Source organism: Maniola jurtina, chromosome 12 (genome assembly GCF_905333055.1).
Source record: "Maniola jurtina chromosome 12, ilManJurt1.1, whole genome shotgun sequence".
Classification (NCBI taxonomy): domain Eukaryota; kingdom Metazoa; phylum Arthropoda; class Insecta; order Lepidoptera; family Nymphalidae; genus Maniola; species Maniola jurtina.
In genome coordinates, this window is record NC_060040.1 from 9,345,013 (window position 1) to 9,364,511 (window position 19,499).

Sequence of the window (19,499 nt, forward strand, 5' to 3'; positions counted from 1 at the left end):
TTTGTAGGTAATTTAATAAATAAATATTTTTATTATACCTAATAGTTTGGATTTTAACTTGAAATACGAAAATTTTCCATGATCGTCTGCTTGAATGTAGAAATACATACCCATACTACTTAATAACTATTATAATGAAAAAGAGGACGTCTGTCCGTCTTTAACCTTATCACGGACCACCGGCTTAGCCGATTTTCACGAAATTTGGTCTTCACGTACAATTTCTTTAGATAGCGTGCATTCCAGAGACAGCATGTTTTTCTTTCAAATTGATTAATTTAATCAATTATAATATTTAGCAGATCCTAATTCCTTGCTATTTATTTGTTGGCAGTTGTTACCTAAACTGCTACCTATATTGAGCATTAAGTTTTGAGGGTTTGATTGGAACCCCGAGTTAGCATAGTGTTATAATGGGAACGAATTTCGTTCAGTAGAAGAGGTGAAGCAATCAGTTCCTATTCACTAGTTAGGTTTTTAACCCCCGACCCAAAAAGAGGGGTGTTATAAGTTTGACGTGTGTATTGTGTATCTGTGTATCTGTCTGTGGCATCGTAGCCCCTAAACTAATGAACCGATTTTAATGTAGTTTTTTTTTGTTTGAAAGGTGGCTTGATCGAGAGTGTTCTTAGCTATAATCCAAGAAAATCGGTACAGCCGTTTGAAAGTTATCAGCTCTTTTCGAGTCACTGTAACCTTCACTTGTCGGGGTGTTATAAATTTTCTATTTACACTTGTGATAAAATATTGTAAGTATAACGATGAATACCTATAGCATGATACGTTGGCGCAATCTAAAAGAGAACTACATCCAATAGTAGGCGCATTTTTTCTATTGATTTGATGCAAAGTAAATTAATCTCCATAGAAATATAGTAAGAAAACAAAAAATACATACTTTAGATTAAGAACGTTTATTGTTATATGGTTAGAAAAAAGTTTTGTTCTTAATGTCTTAGCAATGCTTTTGGTCTTTACAATAAGTATTTTAATTCAGCAGGCGCATTTTTTTTTTGTTAAGTAACAGTTTTTTTTTAAAGAATATTAACCATGTTAAATGACTAATATTCCCCTTTCCTCTCCAACTAAGCGTCAGGCTTGTGCTAGGAGTAGGTACGACAATAGTGCAACGGGCGGGGTTTGAACCGTCGACCTTTCGGTTTTCAGTCCACTCCTTTACCGGTTGAGCTATTGAGGCTCTAAACTGCACTAGCCTGTAAAAAGTTCATAATATTTTGCAATTCTGTAAATATTGCTATTACAAATCCAGATCTTGAATATCTTGCGCGTTATTGCTTTTACTATGTAGCAGGCGCTACACAGTAGGATTAAAGCCAAGTTAAGAATAAAGATGATGATTGTTGAAGTGTTTTAAGAGGGGTCTCTCCGTCACTCGCTCCATACAAACGTAGTTCCAATTTCATTTGAATATCCAACCAAAGTTCATGAAATTTTGCAGACATATTCTAGAAACTAATATCTATGCCTGTGGTTTTCTAGATTTCCGTTAAAATATTCGGTTTCAAAGTTACGCGGTCTTAAAAATTCAGATACAAATCTTTGAGCCTATGTAATTTTAAAACTACATATTTTTAGAAAAGTGTGAAACACCACAGGCACAGATATTAGTTTCTAGAATATGTCTGCAAAATTCCATGGACTTTAGTTGCTTAATATTCAAACGAAATTAGAACTACGATTGTATGGAGTAAGTGACGGAGAGAGCCCCGTTAATCAACTTCAAAAGAAGGAGGTTTTTTAAGAGAATGCGGTGGCACTCTCTCTAGGAAAGGCCAATTCTGTTTTAACCAGGGGACGTCCATATAGGCTGATAAAACATAATATGATAATAATGACGAACTATGAGGTAAAAAGTAATTTTTCCTCATGCATTACCTATCTAATTGGTCTTTGAAATATTTTTTTCTAAGGAGAAAGTTACCTTCATCGATGGATTCCGATAAAACAATTTGCAATTTCTACAATTGCATTGTTAAAGCTGAGTGTACATTAGCTACTATTGACCATCTCTATCTGAGCGTTTATAGTAGTTCATGTTTTAACTTTTTTTCGACTTTACGTTCGGATGCTTAAGCGATAGATTCTGTAATCTGGCAGATATATTATGTATGCTACGGTGTAATTTTTTCCTCTTCCTGCTATACAGCCCCAATTTTCTTTTTGACCTAAAAGAAACGAAAAAGAAAATTTCTTAAAATTTATATTTTAAGAAATTTTTGACCTACTCAATGAACATATTTTTTAACCCCCGACCAAAAAAGAGGGGTGTTATAAGTTTGATGTGTGTATGTGTGTATCTGTCTGTGGCATCGTAGCTCCTAAACTAATGAACCGATTTTAATTTAGTTTTTTTTGTTTGAAAGGTGGCTTGATCAAGAGTGTTCTTAGCTATAATTCAAGAATATCGGTTCAGCCGTTTGAAAGTTATCAGCTCTTTTCTAGTTATTACTGTAACCTTCACTTGTCGGGGGTGTTATAATTTTTTAATTTACACTTGTTGCAGTCTTTTATCTATAAAGCCTATCCTTCAAAAAGATTCGATAAATTCGTCATATATAGCTTAGCACAGTATAAGGCGTAGACGTACTATGTGTGCGTACTCGGTGACCTTACTATAATAGATTAGCTATAAACTAATCCACACCGACTCCCCACAGTGGAATTTCAGAAAGTTCTTAGAAGGAGTCTAAGTTATAAAGAAAACTTATTTTTTTATAGTCCCAATGGCTTGAGCTGTATGTACATATATGTTAGGTATAATTTTATTATGTTAGTCAATTTCCCCTTGTATAGATGATAGCCCAAAAATTAGAGATCCATATTATCTACTCATAGGGGCCCAGATGCTAAAAAAAAACAATCGCTCGTGATAGCAGCCAATGGGCGATCAGCTTAAATAAATCTTGCCCCAGATTTAATAAGGCGGCATTTGCATTCAATTCGCAGAACCTTGAAATAATGCCTTTAAATATCTATTTTGCATGAATTTTAAACAAAAATGCATGGTCACGGTCAATGGCTGTTGTAGTGAATTGTTTCCGCTATATTTAGGGTTCTGTAGCAAAACAAGGAACCAATATAGTTTCGTCAAGTCTGTCAGTCCGTTCTGTGTGTCACATCCATTTTAAAAATAAACGTATTGAAACTTGCTATCGCTACATTGATACTATTCATATTTTGAAAAAAAATCTTTCTCCTACCTTCAACTATCTTCCTCACATAAAAGTAAGAAAAAAACTAGCTTTCATCGACCAAGATAATCTGTAAGTCTGTGCAAGATGGTTTTTAGGGTTCGTTGGTTCGAAGGGTGCCAACGGGATCCTATTACTTAGACTCCGAGGTCCATCCGTCCGTCTATCTGTCTGCCAGCGGACTGTATCTCGTGAACCATAATAAGCAGAGACCTGAACTTTTCACAGAATGTGTATTTCTATTGCCGCTATAACAAAAAATACTTAAAGTATCAAAATTACTGCCATGATGATTAAAAAAAATTAAAAAGTGATTTTCCAAGTACGATGGTACGGTACTGTACGGTACGGACGGTACCCTTTCTGTGCGAGTCCGATTCGCACTTGGCCGGTTTTTATAAGCATGACTACAGAACACACTTGATCAGTTTAAAACTCTATGCAATTTACTTCCAGGCTATAAATAAATAATAATTATTATAATAACTATGCGTTAAAATTAAGTAGGTAGGTAGGCTGTCACGGTGACAACGTTGTAACTGGATTTTTGTGCTAAATATATTTTCTTCCAATTGCAATTTAAGATATTTTAACATAAGATTATTTACGCGAGTAACGTAAATACCAAGGTAGGTACCGAGTCAAGGTTCCTCTTTTATTTAAAATCCAAAACTTAGTAAATAGGAGGTAAGAGAATATGAATGACTGCTAAATAATAATTAGGTGATATTTTATATTTGAAATGAAAAAAAGAAAAATAAAACCAACTTCAAAAACCACAAACACTAAAAAGTTAAAAATAAATAAGTGTTCCTTTTTACCTTTTGAGGTACGGAACCCTAAAAATATAGGAATTCTATGGGATTTTTATAAATACACGCAAACAAAGTTTCGGGTAAAAGCTTAAAGCATGTGTAAGTAGGTACGTAGAGTACATCTAACGCAGGTAGGGATTATTATTGATTAGTGGTCGTAGGTATCAATTATATTTATCAATCAATTATTATTATTAAGTATTATGTTGCAGTCTAGTAAAACTAGAATTCCTTCAAATACCACGTTTATCGTTTGTAAACAACTTGTATGTACAAGATAAAACATCAGATAATATGATCTTTACTCATAAAATATAATTTATTAAAGGTGCATTAGATCAAAAGGCCTGGGCAGACATAAAGCGCAACGACAAAAACTCCCAATGTACCTACACCTGTATAAAATGTACTGCAAGGAACTATATGAAAAATGTATAAATACAATATATGTACAAACTTCCTACAATTACTTGAATTATACAGTTGGCGTTACAAAAATAGAGCTCTGACCATGATCTTGCGCAGTGTTTTATTCATTTTTATTTGGTAGTACGAAGTGAGACGAGACGAGAATGTCAATACTACTGTGGGATTTTTTTGTCAGTTGACATTTTGTTTCCCCCGCAGTATGAGAGAACAGTTCTTTTGCGTAGACATATCCATTGGCACAGTTAGTTCCCTTTGCCACTGTCATCTGGGCGGCCTGCCACCGTGTTTTGACAGCTACAGTGACGATCGCAATAACCTCTGATTGGTCAACACTCTTCAACTTTTGGTTAATAAGATTAAGAATACCACAAATTTAGGGATAAGTCGATCACAAGAATAGCCATGGTTTAGTGCAGCTTTTCCGCAATCGACCAACCGGTCTCTTTGACTTTGACACCGCCGTTACGAGTTTTATCTGACCAAGCCTTAAAGCCACTTCACTCATTGAAGGAATGTACGGAATAATAACAAACTGTTTGAATCCCAATACACGTGTGGTTACTCAATAACTGGTGCTCTGAGGCGCACAGGGATTCGATTTACGGTGACTTTGTAGCCTATGAATCGCGAGAAAATGTCTCTGTGGTTGGGCCATTGACCTCTATAACTACTTATGGAGAAAAATGTCTTCTCTAAAATGTATGAACCAAAGTAGCAATGCACGTTTTTCTGTGTACCTACTTATTCTCTTATACCTACCTAATTTTTAAACTTCTTATTGTATTGTATTGTATTTATTTATTCTTCGTTTCAGACTTATAAAAGCACTTACGAAAGTCACAATACACTTACACATTACACTTAGTTTATTTCAATGCTGGTTTCATATTTTAGAACATTATTTACACAATGGAGTACTTACCGACTTATTATTAATTATATTCGTGTTTACTCTAACACATTCATATAAGTATTTAAATTATAATTAGGGTACTTAAGCCTAACCATAATAAGCCTACCCGTGTGAAGTGTAAACTGCGGACCGGAATGACTACCTACTTGTATAGTTTTTTTATAAACTGAGAGATATGCGAAAATGTGAATAATGCGGCAATGAGTTCGCACATATTGTATTAAAGCTTTAAATCTTAGATAATAAACAGCACTCGTACCTACTACCAAAATGTTCGAATATTGTTTCGCAATTTTGTACGGTAACGCCGCCATAGTCCATACCTACTCCGTGGTGACGGATTTTACCCACTTCATTATTGAATTAGATACGGTAATGCTCGATCAACTTTTTAAACTCAAACTCAAAATCATTTATTCAAAGTAGGTAGGTACTTATTGTACACCTTTTAATATGATCTAGTGGTGATAATTAATTACATAAATTTAAAACTAAATAAAGCAAGGTACGAGGGTTTCCTTCAGTTCTTTAGATCGCAATGTTTCTCGCGCTAGCTCGAAAAACTGGCTTACGAGATTCGTAAGCGTTTTAAAAACTTTGAAATCTTCTCCTAGCAGTTATACAGTACGGTAACAGTAGTGTTACGTTATAGCAAGTATTGTATGCACTGGTCAAGTTCTACTTAAACATCATTATATATACTTAACTGTGAATGGACAGACAATAAAATATTAAGGCCACAAGGTTTTGGTTTCTTAACCACAATTTACATACGAGTACATCTTTTACATATGTATGTAGTTTAAAACAAAGTCGCAGTCCGTGGCTATCTGGCATCTAATCTCATTAAGGTTATTTCTATGCGGTTTTCACCATAATAAATTATTACATTTCACGGAAAACGCTTAGAACACCATAGAATTTGTAAACCTATCTATAATATATACCTACTTAAACTAGATAATACCCGCGACTTCATCGACTTCTTGTGGATATTTATTATTAAGTTTTGACAATCCCGTGGAATTTATTACTATTAGGTATCAATTTTTGGTAGGTACAAATAAATATCATGTAATAATTTCAGCTGTGTCAAAAATTGCGCGACATTTTTCGATAAATTACAAGTGATAGGGCGGTCAGGTGCAGACTGCGGACCTCTGATCTTTAAAAAATTCACACAAGGTCAGCTTTAAGTTGAATGTACGCGTTACATAATAATTACATTTTTTTAAAGGCTAAAGGCATTTTACAGAATCAGTCAAGGCGAGGGCTCAATTGCAACACACCTTTTAGGTATATCTACTTACTCGTACCTAAAACTAACTAGTGGTCCCTTTCTAAAAACTAAGCCTTTATTATACACTAGCTTTTTACCGCGACTTTGTTCGCGTTATTTGTAGCTTCGCACTCGGGGATTAATGTAGCTATCTATATCTATCAGTGAAAGATTTTCAGAATCGAAGTAAGTACCTAACTAAATAGGCTCGTGACGACATAAGTAGATAGTAGATATGTATCTAAAGTGAAGGTCGGGGTTCGATTCCGGGCACACGCGACACACCTATAACTTTTCGGAGTTATGTGCGTTTTTAGAAATTAAACATCATTTGCTATACACGAAGGAAAACATCGTGGGGAAATCTGCATGCCTGAAAATTCTTTATAACGTTGGTTCTCGAAGTATGTGAACTGTAAAGTCTGCCAATTCGCTCTTTGCCAGCGTAGCGGACTATGGCCTAAACCCTTGCTCAGTAGTGGGCTGGCGATGGGTTACTCATGATGATGATGATGATGACGATGATCTCTTTTACTCTCGTGCGTTTTGTACCTTCTGTCTTACTCATCACCGAGCACGAATTTTATATGCCTAATTGTAAGTCGTAATATGAACGTAGCGTGTCTATGGATACCTAATGTCATTGTACCTAATACGGAACCTTTAAAAGAACCTTAGTTCAATACAACGTTCGTAGTTTCTTTATAGTTTTTAACTTTCAAATATATTCTGTACTTACTCGTACTTAATTGATCTTATCGGTATATTTCATATCCGTATCCGCATTAGCGGAAATCCGTGATAAAAAAGTCTAAATTATAAAATTATATTCGTAATGTTAAAAACTTTATACAATTTTTTTATCCTTGAATAATAAAAGATACCTGGATATCCCTCAAGTGCAAAAACGCAAGCGAATTTTTCCTTTAGAATCTTGTCCGCTCAATATATTATCATCATCATCTCAACCCATCACCGGACTATGTAAATACACAGACTTTTGAGAACATTATGCAGAACTTACTTATTTATTTATTTTTATTTGAAAGTTGTAAAAATAAAGAGAAAAAGAAAGAAAAAGTGGACAGGGAAGCACACAGGTGCTTACTAGTGCACGTAAGTGCTAGAGATAACTCTATAAGAGATCTCTACCAGTCTCCTGACCACAACCACACCTGATGGCAAGTGTTGATGTGGCCTAAGATGGGATGCGTTTACCTAGAAGATGCCTATTTACTCTTGTTTTAAAGATACCCGAATTGTAATTGGTAATAAACACAGATCGCGGAAGAGTATTCCAAACTTTAGCCATGAGGAATGAATGAATATACTTTTATTGTACACCACAAAATTAAACACATACAAAGCACAACAAAATATAGGCAGGTAGGTAAAATTTGACGGCCTTATCGCTACCTAGCGAACTCTAAACAACATTAGGCAAGTTTCTTTGGAAAAATCAGTGGGAAAAATTTACTAAAACATCAAGTGAAAAGGTATTGAGAAAATTGGAATAACTAGTGTAGGTTAATAATAATTAAGACACAAAACACGAATTATTTACAGACTACGAGTAAGAAGATTTCTTGCGAAACTTATGTGTCGTTATAAACTTTTGTGTGGCCATCTTAGCACATGAGTAGATATCTTAGTGCGAGCACATTGTGTCAATGCTACTAACAACGACCTTAGTACTACACTCTAACATAATAATTTTGAAAGCTTCATAAAACACGATTTTGTTTGAAATAGCTCTTTTAGGAGTCTAGGCAGGTATACTTAGTAATTTTATTCAATGGCTATGGTATCATGTTTGTATACGGTTTGACAATTACTCAGTTATCACACTAATATTATAAAAGCGATAGTTTGCGTGTGTTTTTGTGTGTGTGTGTGTGTATGTGTGTGTGTGTGTGTGTGTGTGTGTGTTTGTGTGTGTGTGTGTGTGTGTGTGTGTGTGTGTGTGTGTGTGTGTGTTTATGTGTATGTATGTTTGTTACTACTTCACGCAAAAACTTCTAGACGGATTTGGCTGAAATTTGGAATGGAGATAGATAATATTCTGGATTAGCACATAGGCTACTTTTTAGCTCGGAAAATCAAAGAGTTCCCACGGGATTTCGAAAAACCTAAATTCACGCGGGCAAAGTCGCGGGCATCGGCTAGTATTTGCATAAATGCTTTAAATACAATTTGCATAAATGCTTTTAATATCAACGAAAAGTAAAATAGTGTTATATTTCGTATGATACCTACGGGACCCTTCGTGTGTGAGTCCAACTCGCACTTGGCCGGTTGTTTAAAGTACCTAAGTGCTTTTAATCAAAATCAATTTTCAACCAAGGTCCAATTATTAGAAACATATTAATTCTTAATCTTAATTAATAATAACAGCTTTGAATTATAGAGTTCTAGCGTACCTAAGTAAATTAATAAATTCTGTAAACCACAAACGCGATTTCAACTATTATTATAAACTAGAATTTATAAAACATCAATCCATACTAATATTATAAATGCGAAAGTGTGTCTGTCTGTCTGTCTGCTACGCTTTCACGGCTCAACCGCAGAACCGATTTTAACGAAATTTTGTACAGACTAAGGATACATTCCGGGGAAGGACATGGGCTACTTTTTATCCCGGAAAAACAAACAGTTCCCGCGGGATTCCTAAAAACTCATCCGCTTGACCGATTTGTATGAAATTTGGTACTGAGATAGCCTGCGTCCCTGTAATTGACATTGGCAACTTTTTATCCCGTAAAATCAAACAGTTCCCACGGGATCTTTAAAAACCTAAATCCACGCGGACGAAGTCGCGGGCATCCTCTAGTTTAATATATTTTGCTGCTCTGTTATTAACATTAATTTTATCGTCGTAAGGAATTTATTTACTTCATTGTTGTAATCCTATAATTGGTGACGTAAATTATTCCTATGTATTAGTCTTATTAGAACTTGGCTGAACACAGGTCGTGTGCCCTAATCTTTTATTAGCTTATTACCTATACAAATAAAAACATACGACTAAACCGAAAAAATAGGTTTGTGCGACATCAATTAGCACGTATTTATGGTATTTTACGGGGTTACCCCATATTTAGCTAAAATAACATGGTACATCATATTACTGTATCTATTCGACCTGCCTAGGGCCCGGGCAGCATTTAGTGCTGCTGTGGTTTCAAGGAGATCCTGATTCAATTCCTGGCCGGAGTAACAATTCATCAGAAATTTATAATTTCTAAGAAGGCACCTAGCTAGGTTCTTCTTCTAAACAGATGGGTTGGTTCTAATTTCGAGCTAGAGGTTAGTGACCGGATCCAACTCGGCAGGATAGTGTTCGGGAAGCTTTGAGATGTTTTCTCATTCAAAATTTCTCAGACCCTAGGGCCATGGAGTCTTTGAGGCCATTGTCAGCCTCATCGGGTGACAGAAGAGCTGGCTCAGTTTTTGCGCTAAGGATCAGCCTGGCTGATCAGCCAGCACGGAATTGCAGCCAGTATTCTTGGCACCATTCAACGCGGGCAAGATTTGTATAGATAAGGCTAGCTTTAAGTTTTAACGAAATACCCATCCATATAGTTCCTCTTGTACCTACTTAACCGGATCTCATGCCAACTAAATGCTTCTTGGTATTTTTTACTCCATAATTATTTGATCATTATGTTTAGAAATCAATCAAACAATATTGAAGTAGGGATTATCTTTTAAGGTATATTTAAGTAAGTATTTTTTACTCGGCGTTTAAAAGGCCAACTTTGTCTCAAACGAGTATTAAATCAAATCAATAGTTACGGTCATGATTTATTTAAAGGTTCTAATAGCAGTTGCCCGCGGCTTCATCTGTGCCTAGCTTCGTCAGTGAAGAATAAAAAATTGTTTTTTATTATCTACGACTTGCAAAGCCATTGACTGATCAGTGAAAGTTTCATAAAAGTGGGGTTCGTCAAAACCCAGTCAAACAAATAGGTACAAAATTTTATATCAAACTGATTTTTCAAAAAAGGAGGAGAAGAATTTTCCAATCCTTTTATAAAAATTTTTTTGAAGAGCCTTGCGTTTTTTTGTTTTATTAATACAACAATTATTGTTTACGGAATCCGTTAATACGCCTGATTCGGATAGTATGTAATAATTATGAAATGCATCGTAGTTTATTTTATTTATTTTAGCAGTTTTTGTTCATACTTACCTATTTAACCTTCACCTTGACACGCGTCATGGCATCAAGAGCAGTAACAAGATAAAGTTGAAAACTAAAACCCGACTGCGATCGTCTTAATAAACGCTGAAATATTATAGTAAAATTGTTTTTCTGTCGCTTGGTATATTTTAATATTGTAGTACATTTATATATATGAACTCAAAATTTTCTCCTCTTTCATTTGACATCCCACTCGATACAATAGCAAAAAAAAAATTTTTTTGGAGACCCCCACTTTTTTTCATGTAATATCCGTTAGGTCTTTTCTTTCTTTCTTTCTTTCTATGTCACCCGGATAGTTAAGACGAATCGATTGACACCTCATTCATCAAAATCGGCCCAGTACACACATACACACATACATACATACATACTATATAGACTGGTAAAATCATAACCGTTCCTTTTGGCTTTGCCGCAGTCGGGTAAAAACAAATAATAGTTCACATACTTAATTTATTTTACTTAAAACTGGTTTCGTACTTGATGTCGTTCAAACAGAGGTGTTAATTAAATTCATTGCCCACAAAAAATTTTTGCGATCCACGGTTTAAACTCTTGATGAGTTTAAACCGTAGATCGCAAAAAAATTGGCCTTTTTGTCTGACAGGCATTGCAAGCTCTATTTGCTATGTACCTACTTTAGGTATAACAATTAATAACCCCTGTATTAGCTTTTAAGTTTTTCAAGTTACATGCCAGTACCACGATACTTTTTTGCCCAAATATTATGATTAGATGATGCCCGCGACTTCGTCCGCGTGGATTAAGGTTTTTAAAAATCCCGTGGGAACTCCTATGTAAATTTCCAGGACGCAAGCTACCTCTGTACTTATCAAGTTACATATAAATCGATTAAACAGATGGGCCTTTAAGAATCTCGTGGGAACTCTTTGATTAAGTAGCCTATGTCCTTTCCCGGGATGATAACTAACTCTGTACCAAATTTCATCAAAATTGCTGAAACTGTTGAGCCGTGAAAAGCTAGCTGACAGACAGATACACTTTTGCATATTTTATAATGCATGAGCCCGGATGAGCCGTAGATCGGCTTTTTAATACCTACATGACTACATGGTGGAATACCCCAGGACGGATACAATAGGGATAGTCAACCAATTTTGAAACGTACTGAATTTACGGAATCTATGGAATGTTCGCGAAATGACAGATTTTTCGGATCGCCCGCCCACTGCCGTCCACGAACTTTCCGCAATGAGAAGAAGCTTAGCGCGGTGCGATGAGCTGCGGATTCGATACACGTGGCGCCGCCTGCCAACCCAACCTATGTTTCGTCTTATTAATAGGCAATTTATAGGTACCTACTTACTCATATTTATTTTTGGATTCCGTAGCAGTCAGTCTGTCTGTGTATCACAAAAAAAAAAACGTTTAACCTTTAAAATACGTTACGTTAAACGTTTAAAATGTTTAACGTTTTAACGTGTAAAGTTGATGCAGACGCTGTAAAGGTGACGGTAGTAGCATCCAGCAGTGGACGCAAACAGACTGATTGATTGATTGATTGAGTGTTTCAGGCGGGCCAGTTTGGTTTTAGTGGCCTAAAGCCCAAACTTTTAAAAGTTGTAAGTGGCAAAGCGGATTAAAATAAACTCAAGGCCAAACCTAAGTTAATTGTATTCAGTACTTAGGTACCTACGTCTACTTATTCTTATCCGCATAAGTTGAATCATTTTTTTATTTTTTGTTTTACGACAATGGTTTTTAGCTTGGTTTTAGCTTTGGTTTAAGGTTTAACGTACAATACATTTTCCGCGATAAAAGTTTTCTGAATTCAAAAAGCTTTCTTCACAATACGTAGCTGAAGCTACTAGACTCCTACAGTTTTTAGGGAACTATACCTCAAAAGAAAAAAGGAACCCGTATAGGATCACTTTGCTGTCTGTCTGTGTGTCCCTCTGTCGTGTCTATCAAGAAAACCTATAGGGTTGGAACTTCCCATTGACCAAGAATCATGAAATTCGGCAGGTAGGTAGGTGTTGTAGCACAAGTAGGTAAAGGAAAAATCCAAAAACCGTGAAATTGTGGTTACATCACAAAAAAAAGTGTTCAAAAACAATTAATTAACTAAATCACATTAACTTGCAGTGTTTTACATAAAAGTGTTAGGGTATATCTTGTACGATGGTACGGTCCAACTCGCACTTAACCGGGTTTTTTTTTAAATTTCGACCTACTCTTTCTGCTTTTGGCCATAAATTCAGAGTTAAAGATGCTTTATGCCAGATTAATGTCCAGATATCTAGGTACATTAGGTTTCTCTTGATATAGTTCTATGATATCATAATATTAATTTTAAATTTGTATTCAACACTGTCGTTTACATAAAATAATTTGCATATAATATAGATACATTACATTAACTCTAAATGTTATATGATGTGTCTATTGAATGTTAATGAGAAACAGAAAACTTTTTTAACAACTTAAAAAAAAGATTGTTTAAAATAGTGTATTATAGATAGAAGAAAGGTTTAAGCTTGAAATACTATCTCCAAATCCATGTACCTTACTTTTTAACTTAATTTTTTCATTTCTTGATAATTGAATTCTTAGTAATTTTTAAGGTAGGATACTGATAGAAGACATGAACGAACAGTATAATAAATTCAGGATATTATAAAAAAATTAATAAGTTTTTTTTCGTGATACCATGATAAATCTATACGTACTTAATTTAAAAAGACTTGTATTTATATAACCAATAAATATGCTAATTTGATGTATCTATTATAACAACAAAATTATAGTTTATATAAAAGTTTATAAAAATTATAACATTAGCCATTAGTATAATATCTATAATTAATTAATTATTTACTGTAATGTAAACCTATAAAATCTTCTTCCTGAACTAGTGTCGTCTACGGGGAATAACAGACGACGGAATTTAGTTGTAATTCAATTAATATGCTAGACATGAATACATAATATTATATGGGATTTACATTGGACGTGTTAGACAACTATTGACTATTTGGGTAGGCTGACTGAGTGGTGATTTCTGCGTAAAATATATAATTTTTAGGGTTCCGTATTTCCGGAGAAAAAAGGAAAACTTATAGGATCACTTCGATGTCTGTATGTCTGTCGCGTCTTTCCAGACCTGTCAAGTAGGGTCCTGTTGACTTAGGATCATGAAATTTGACAAGCACAAGTAAAGGAAAAAATCCGAAAACCGTGATTGTGTAGTTACATCAAAAAGTTTGACTTTTGTACGATGGTACGAAAGTCTTCGTGCGTGGCAGGTAAGTATTGTACGCGACAGGCACAGATGGCAACCCGGGTGGGGACGCCCCGCACACCCGCACAGCCCCACGCTAACCCGCTACGGGTGAGCGTGGATGACCTGCGGGTGTGCGGGGCGGCCCCTCGCTTCATACCCCGATAGCCATCTCAACCTGTCGCGTACTAGGTAGTAGGTAGTTGGTATGGACTCAGAATATTACGCATAAGGTAGGTATATCAAGATGAACCACCGTTCCCGAGAGCTCACGGTATCTTCCAAGAGGGTTTGTAATTTTTTATTTTATTCAGATACAAGTTAGTCCTCGACTGCAATCTCACCTGGTGGTAAGTGATGATGCGGGCTAATTTGGAAGTTTTTATTAAACCCATACATACGGCATACCCCTTTGGTTTTTACACGGCATCGTACCGGAGCGCTAAATCGCTTAGCGGCACGTTTTTGCCGGTAGGGTGGTACCTAGCCACGGCCGAAGCCTCACACTAGAAACAATAGGATGAAAGGTACGGCCTTCTTAAGTTTAGCTTGTTATGGTAAACTAGAGCTGGCAGCTGAAGCTCTGTTTTTTATGTGATGACACCTCGACATAATAATACTATTATGGAATATATATGGATATAATAATATATATGGAATGAAACTTTATCTGAAAATTTATGATTTTTCTGTAGCCCCTTTTTTAGTAAAACAACTTTTTTTAGGCTTGCTATTTTGGTTTCATCTCAAAAATCTAATAATTATCTAATTATATAAAAGGGAAATGAAAATTCAATCCCTAAGGGCTAAATTAGAAGGTTTTTAATTTGTTTTTTATCATCACTTAGATATCACTCTACCAGGTATACTTATAAAAATCATCAAATAAAGGATTATAAATTCTATTACCAAGCTTCATTTTAATAATTAATAATTATATCATTTTTTAACAACCACCTATAGCTTTTAGCGTTTAACTCTCGGACTATAAAAATGTACCTGAGGGATTTCCCAGGGCGATGGCACGCCCGCATTGTTGACCAAAAGAGTATATATAATATTATTTGGTTTTTACATTTATATTACCATAATTTAGCTTTTTCCTTTTTTCACAAAAGGTAAGTAAGTAAAATGTAAGTACCTAAGTAGCAAAAGGTTTTAACTAAGTAGTCTTTCGATTAGGTACTTAGCTGTTAATTATTATTTATTACTAGGTATATTAGACTCGAAGGCAATCTTTAAAAAATAGGAATTATGTTTTTTAAAGAAGTAGGTTTTTCAAGCAATTCAAGCAACTTCTATTTTCTAAAAGCTACTCAGTTAGAAATAGAAATCTTTTCTTTATCTTACAGAAAACGGAAACGAAATTTTACGACCAAAACTTGAAACGTTTATTGTATTTTTTATGGAATGTAGAAAGTGTGTATTTTAAAACTATCAAGAGAGATCAAATCAAATAACAAAGGAGAGTAGGTAATAATTTTCCAAGTTATGTTCCAACATAACATTTGCGACAACAGAGGAACCTTCGATGCGTTGCCGGCCTTTCAGGAATTTGTTGGTCCGCCCCTGGAATAACCCCATGTTGTAATCTAGTGGGAACACCGCCGATGGAAGTTGATTCCACAATTTAAATGTGCGTGGAAAAAAGGATCTGGCACAACGGGCAGTCGAAGTGCACCAGGCAACCAGGTGGTGAGGGTGAAATTGCTTACGGTGGCATGCGGTGCGGTTGTAGAAAAAGGAGGAGATGATTGAGTTAGGATTAGAATTACGTTGAGTATTTATTATACTCAACGTAATAGGCCTGGGATGATCTGTGAATGTAGGTAAAATGTAGATTAGTTTAATGAGGAACCCATGGGAACTCATCTCACAAGTTAATTTCTTTTTTTTCTTTATTTTGTCTTTAAGTTGTTTTTATACCTCCCGACAAAAATTATGTGCCTACCCATTTTTATTTGTTATTCAGGCATTAGGATATCAGGGCTGATCTGAGGCACTGTGGAGTAGCCACGGTATAATGGTAAACACTTCGACGAATATTTTTTTAAACATTATAATTATTTTAACTACCTATATTTTTTAATGAGAGTTGATAATAATGTATCCCAGTGAAGAGTTTTGAACATGTTTTGAACGGTTATGGGTCAAAATTACTGTTGGTCAACCTGGATAGTCAAAAGTACTTTTGATTGTTCTTATTTCAATAACAAGGAGTTTTGACTGCTATAATATTGTTGAAAGATGCAGAGGCTAAAGTATACTAGGGACGTGCCGCTGTTTGGCAGGGTGGTTTTACCGGTGAACATAGTTATGGGATTCGATAATATAATTTGAGGTGATAGGCATCTTACGGTGGTAACCTAGCTTACCTAGCTAGCAAAATATCAGTAGGAAATACCTAACTAGGTGTTTGTGTTGTTATAGTTAGAGTTTAGACATATTGAATATTATAAACATACATTATAACATCAGGAAATATTGTTACGAAATTTTTAATATTTACCTACCTAACTTTTGATGGGTAGATAATATAGTCACCTACTTACTACTTAAATGTTTTAAAATCATATGCAAGCTTTGAAACTGGTTATGATTTGTTGAACAACATCTTCAACTTGTTTTTAAGTCGGTGTTTAGTTTAGTCCTGTTTTCTCACATTCCATATTGTATTGATTTTATTTTAATGGCATTTTGAACTTAACATGCGAATATTAATAATACAGTAAGTCTTTACATTATCTATCGATTGTTTTAGGGTTCCGTACCTCAAAAGGAAAAAATAAACCTTTATAGGATCACTTATTGTTGTTTGTCTGTCTGTCGTGACTGTCAAAAAATCTTATAGGGTACTTCCCGATTTGATTCCCCTTAAAAAACTACCGGTTTTGCGAACTACCCACGCACGGCTTTTAATGGAACCACAGACTAAAGACATTAGGTTTATTGTGGTAAGAGTAGATAGATAATAGTCTTGTAAGTAGTTCCTCAAGCACAGATCAAGAACGGCGGTGGCAGCGCTGCATGTAGTGCTTTAGGCTACATTATTATGTAAGTATTCTGTGCTTAAGGTATCATCTAAGGACCATTTACTTTGTTCTAAGCTACTGTATCATGCTATCTAACGGAAAGTTCGTGGGCAGGCCATAAGGATGACAAATATACCTACTTAATTTAAATTAATTGCCGCAAAAAATGGACTGTAAGTTAACATTATGAGCAAAACAAAAAATAAGATTTTGCTAGTACATTTTTGCGATTTTAATAAGTTATGAGGTAAAATTTGGAAGCATGTGGTTTGTATGCAAGGGGTAATCTCAACCAATCAATCATTTTATTGTAAATCTCCGGAACTAATGATCCGATTCTGAAAAATCTTTCACTGCTGATAGTGGTGATAGCTAATTATTATCTTCGGTAGTAGTAGGTACACTAAATCGCGGGCAAAAACTAGTAATAATTATTTATTAAACACTAGATGATACCCGCGACTTCATCCACGTGATTTTCTGGGAAACCTTTGATTTTCCGGCGTAAAAAGTAGCTTATGTCAGGGTATAAGCTGTCTCCATTTCAAATAGCCATATCCGTGCAATAGATTTTGTGTGAAAGAGTAAGTAACAAACATATACACATTTATGCACACATACTTTCGCCTTTAGTATATTAGTGTGATATTAATGTTTGACGATGTTTTTTTTAACTTAAAATCTCCGTAACGGACACTTATTGAGGTGTCACTTATTGCTACAGAAACAGATGACCGAATTCGTAAATTAACATAAAACGTTATAATATTATGTACTCTGACAAGATCATTATAAAAAGCACTACCGAATTTTTCATCATCTTGTGGTTTTCTTCCTATAATATAAGTAGATTGTTTAAGGTGTACTTAAAGAGTATAAAAGTAGGTACATACCTACTTAGATAGGTATAAATAAAAAATATAGCAAACATACTTGTGGCCTTCTTGTGATCTGCAAGCAGAACCGACTTCGGTTTCTGCAGCAACTCCTGAAGCTCCGGCTGATCCATTTTTTCACATACACTTCAGTCACTTATTCAACTAAAACTTGAGGGATACACGGTGAGAAATGTGAGGGAAATGTGACTAGGGATGGGGCACAGTTCACACGACGCATGACTTTGCACTGCGATTAGGAAACGAGCCGGTCGGGTTTTGTGCTTTTCGATGTAGCAGTTGATCTCGGATGAAGCACGAGGATATAGGCAGAGAGCTGAGCGGCGACTGAGCGCAGCGCCTTCGGTCAAGGGAACTAGGTATTCGCACCTCACGGAACGCCAGCCTAAGCACTGCCGTTGCCTTCATCTTAAACAAGCGACTTGGTAATTGGTATTGTTCTATCACCAAGGTCCCGTCATTGCCCTATTTTTTACACGAATCAAAATAGTTACGTGAGACAAGTCAGATTGTCACTCATTTTAAACACGAACTGGTTTAAGGTTTAACGGAAATAGGTAGGTACCTAGGCAGACAAGTCGCGTGCGGTGTTTTAGCGTTCCGTAGCAAAAGAAGCTAACGGTAACTTTACTTAGTTTTAAGTAAGTTTTTTAACTTTTCTCACTTTTGAGTAAGTTCAATTTTTAATGAGCTTGTTTGGTACCCTATTACTAATCCTCCGCTGTCCGTCCGTCCGTTTGTCTGTCAGCGGGCTGTATCTTGTGAAACGTAATTCTTAACATTTTCATAGAATGTGTATTTCTATTGCCCCTAGAAATACTACAAATACCTAATAAGATTTCAAAATGGCCGCCATGATATTCCGCTATGAAAGTTAAAGTTAATTGCGCTATGAAATTAAGTTATTTCTTGTACTATGGTACGGAACCCTTCGTGTGCGAGTCCGACTCGCACTTGCCCGATTTCTTTCATATTACTTAATTTAACTAAGTAAATAGATAGGTATTGGGATAGGCGGTTACATCTATTTCTATAGCTAAGTATAGTAAGTACGTATATTAGTACGTACCTATTGACCGCTGGTATTGATATTATCGTTAGAACTTCCTTGGTATTGAGAGTTGAGACACAAAACCCACGTGTGTCTGCCACATTGATTTACATTAGCAGGGACGCATCCACCAATTTATAATCAACCCTAAGCGGTTTTTACTCGGAGCTAAATCCTCTAGTCTAGGTAAATAAGTACCTACTTACATTTTAGCTACTTGGTTCACTCTGCATTTAGCCTAAGGCCTTTCGTCAATGAACGTAATTGTTTAGAAAAATTATACTTACAAATTAATTCAATATTACAGAGAAAAAAACCGGAAACCTTTAGAGCGACCAACAAGATAAGTTTCCTATACAATCTCTTGTGCAATAGGACTCACGTAAATTTCTGATTAGGAGAATACAGTAGGTAGGTACTT

General features: G+C 35.4%; 1 protein-coding gene across 1 annotated transcript in view; it reads right to left on the minus strand.

The window, feature by feature from the left end:
• The window catches only part of LOC123870512 (organic cation transporter protein-like), a 57,065-nt gene extending 38,456 nt beyond the window's left edge, over window positions 1–18,609 (minus strand). The window contains exon 1 of the mRNA XM_045913853.1: window positions 18,065–18,609. Coding sequence (XP_045769809.1) covers window positions 18,065–18,140 — 76 coding nt within the window. The 5' untranslated portion in view covers window positions 18,141–18,609. The remainder of the gene's footprint in view (window positions 1–18,064) is intronic.
• Between the last annotated feature and the right edge of the window lie 890 nt (window positions 18,610–19,499).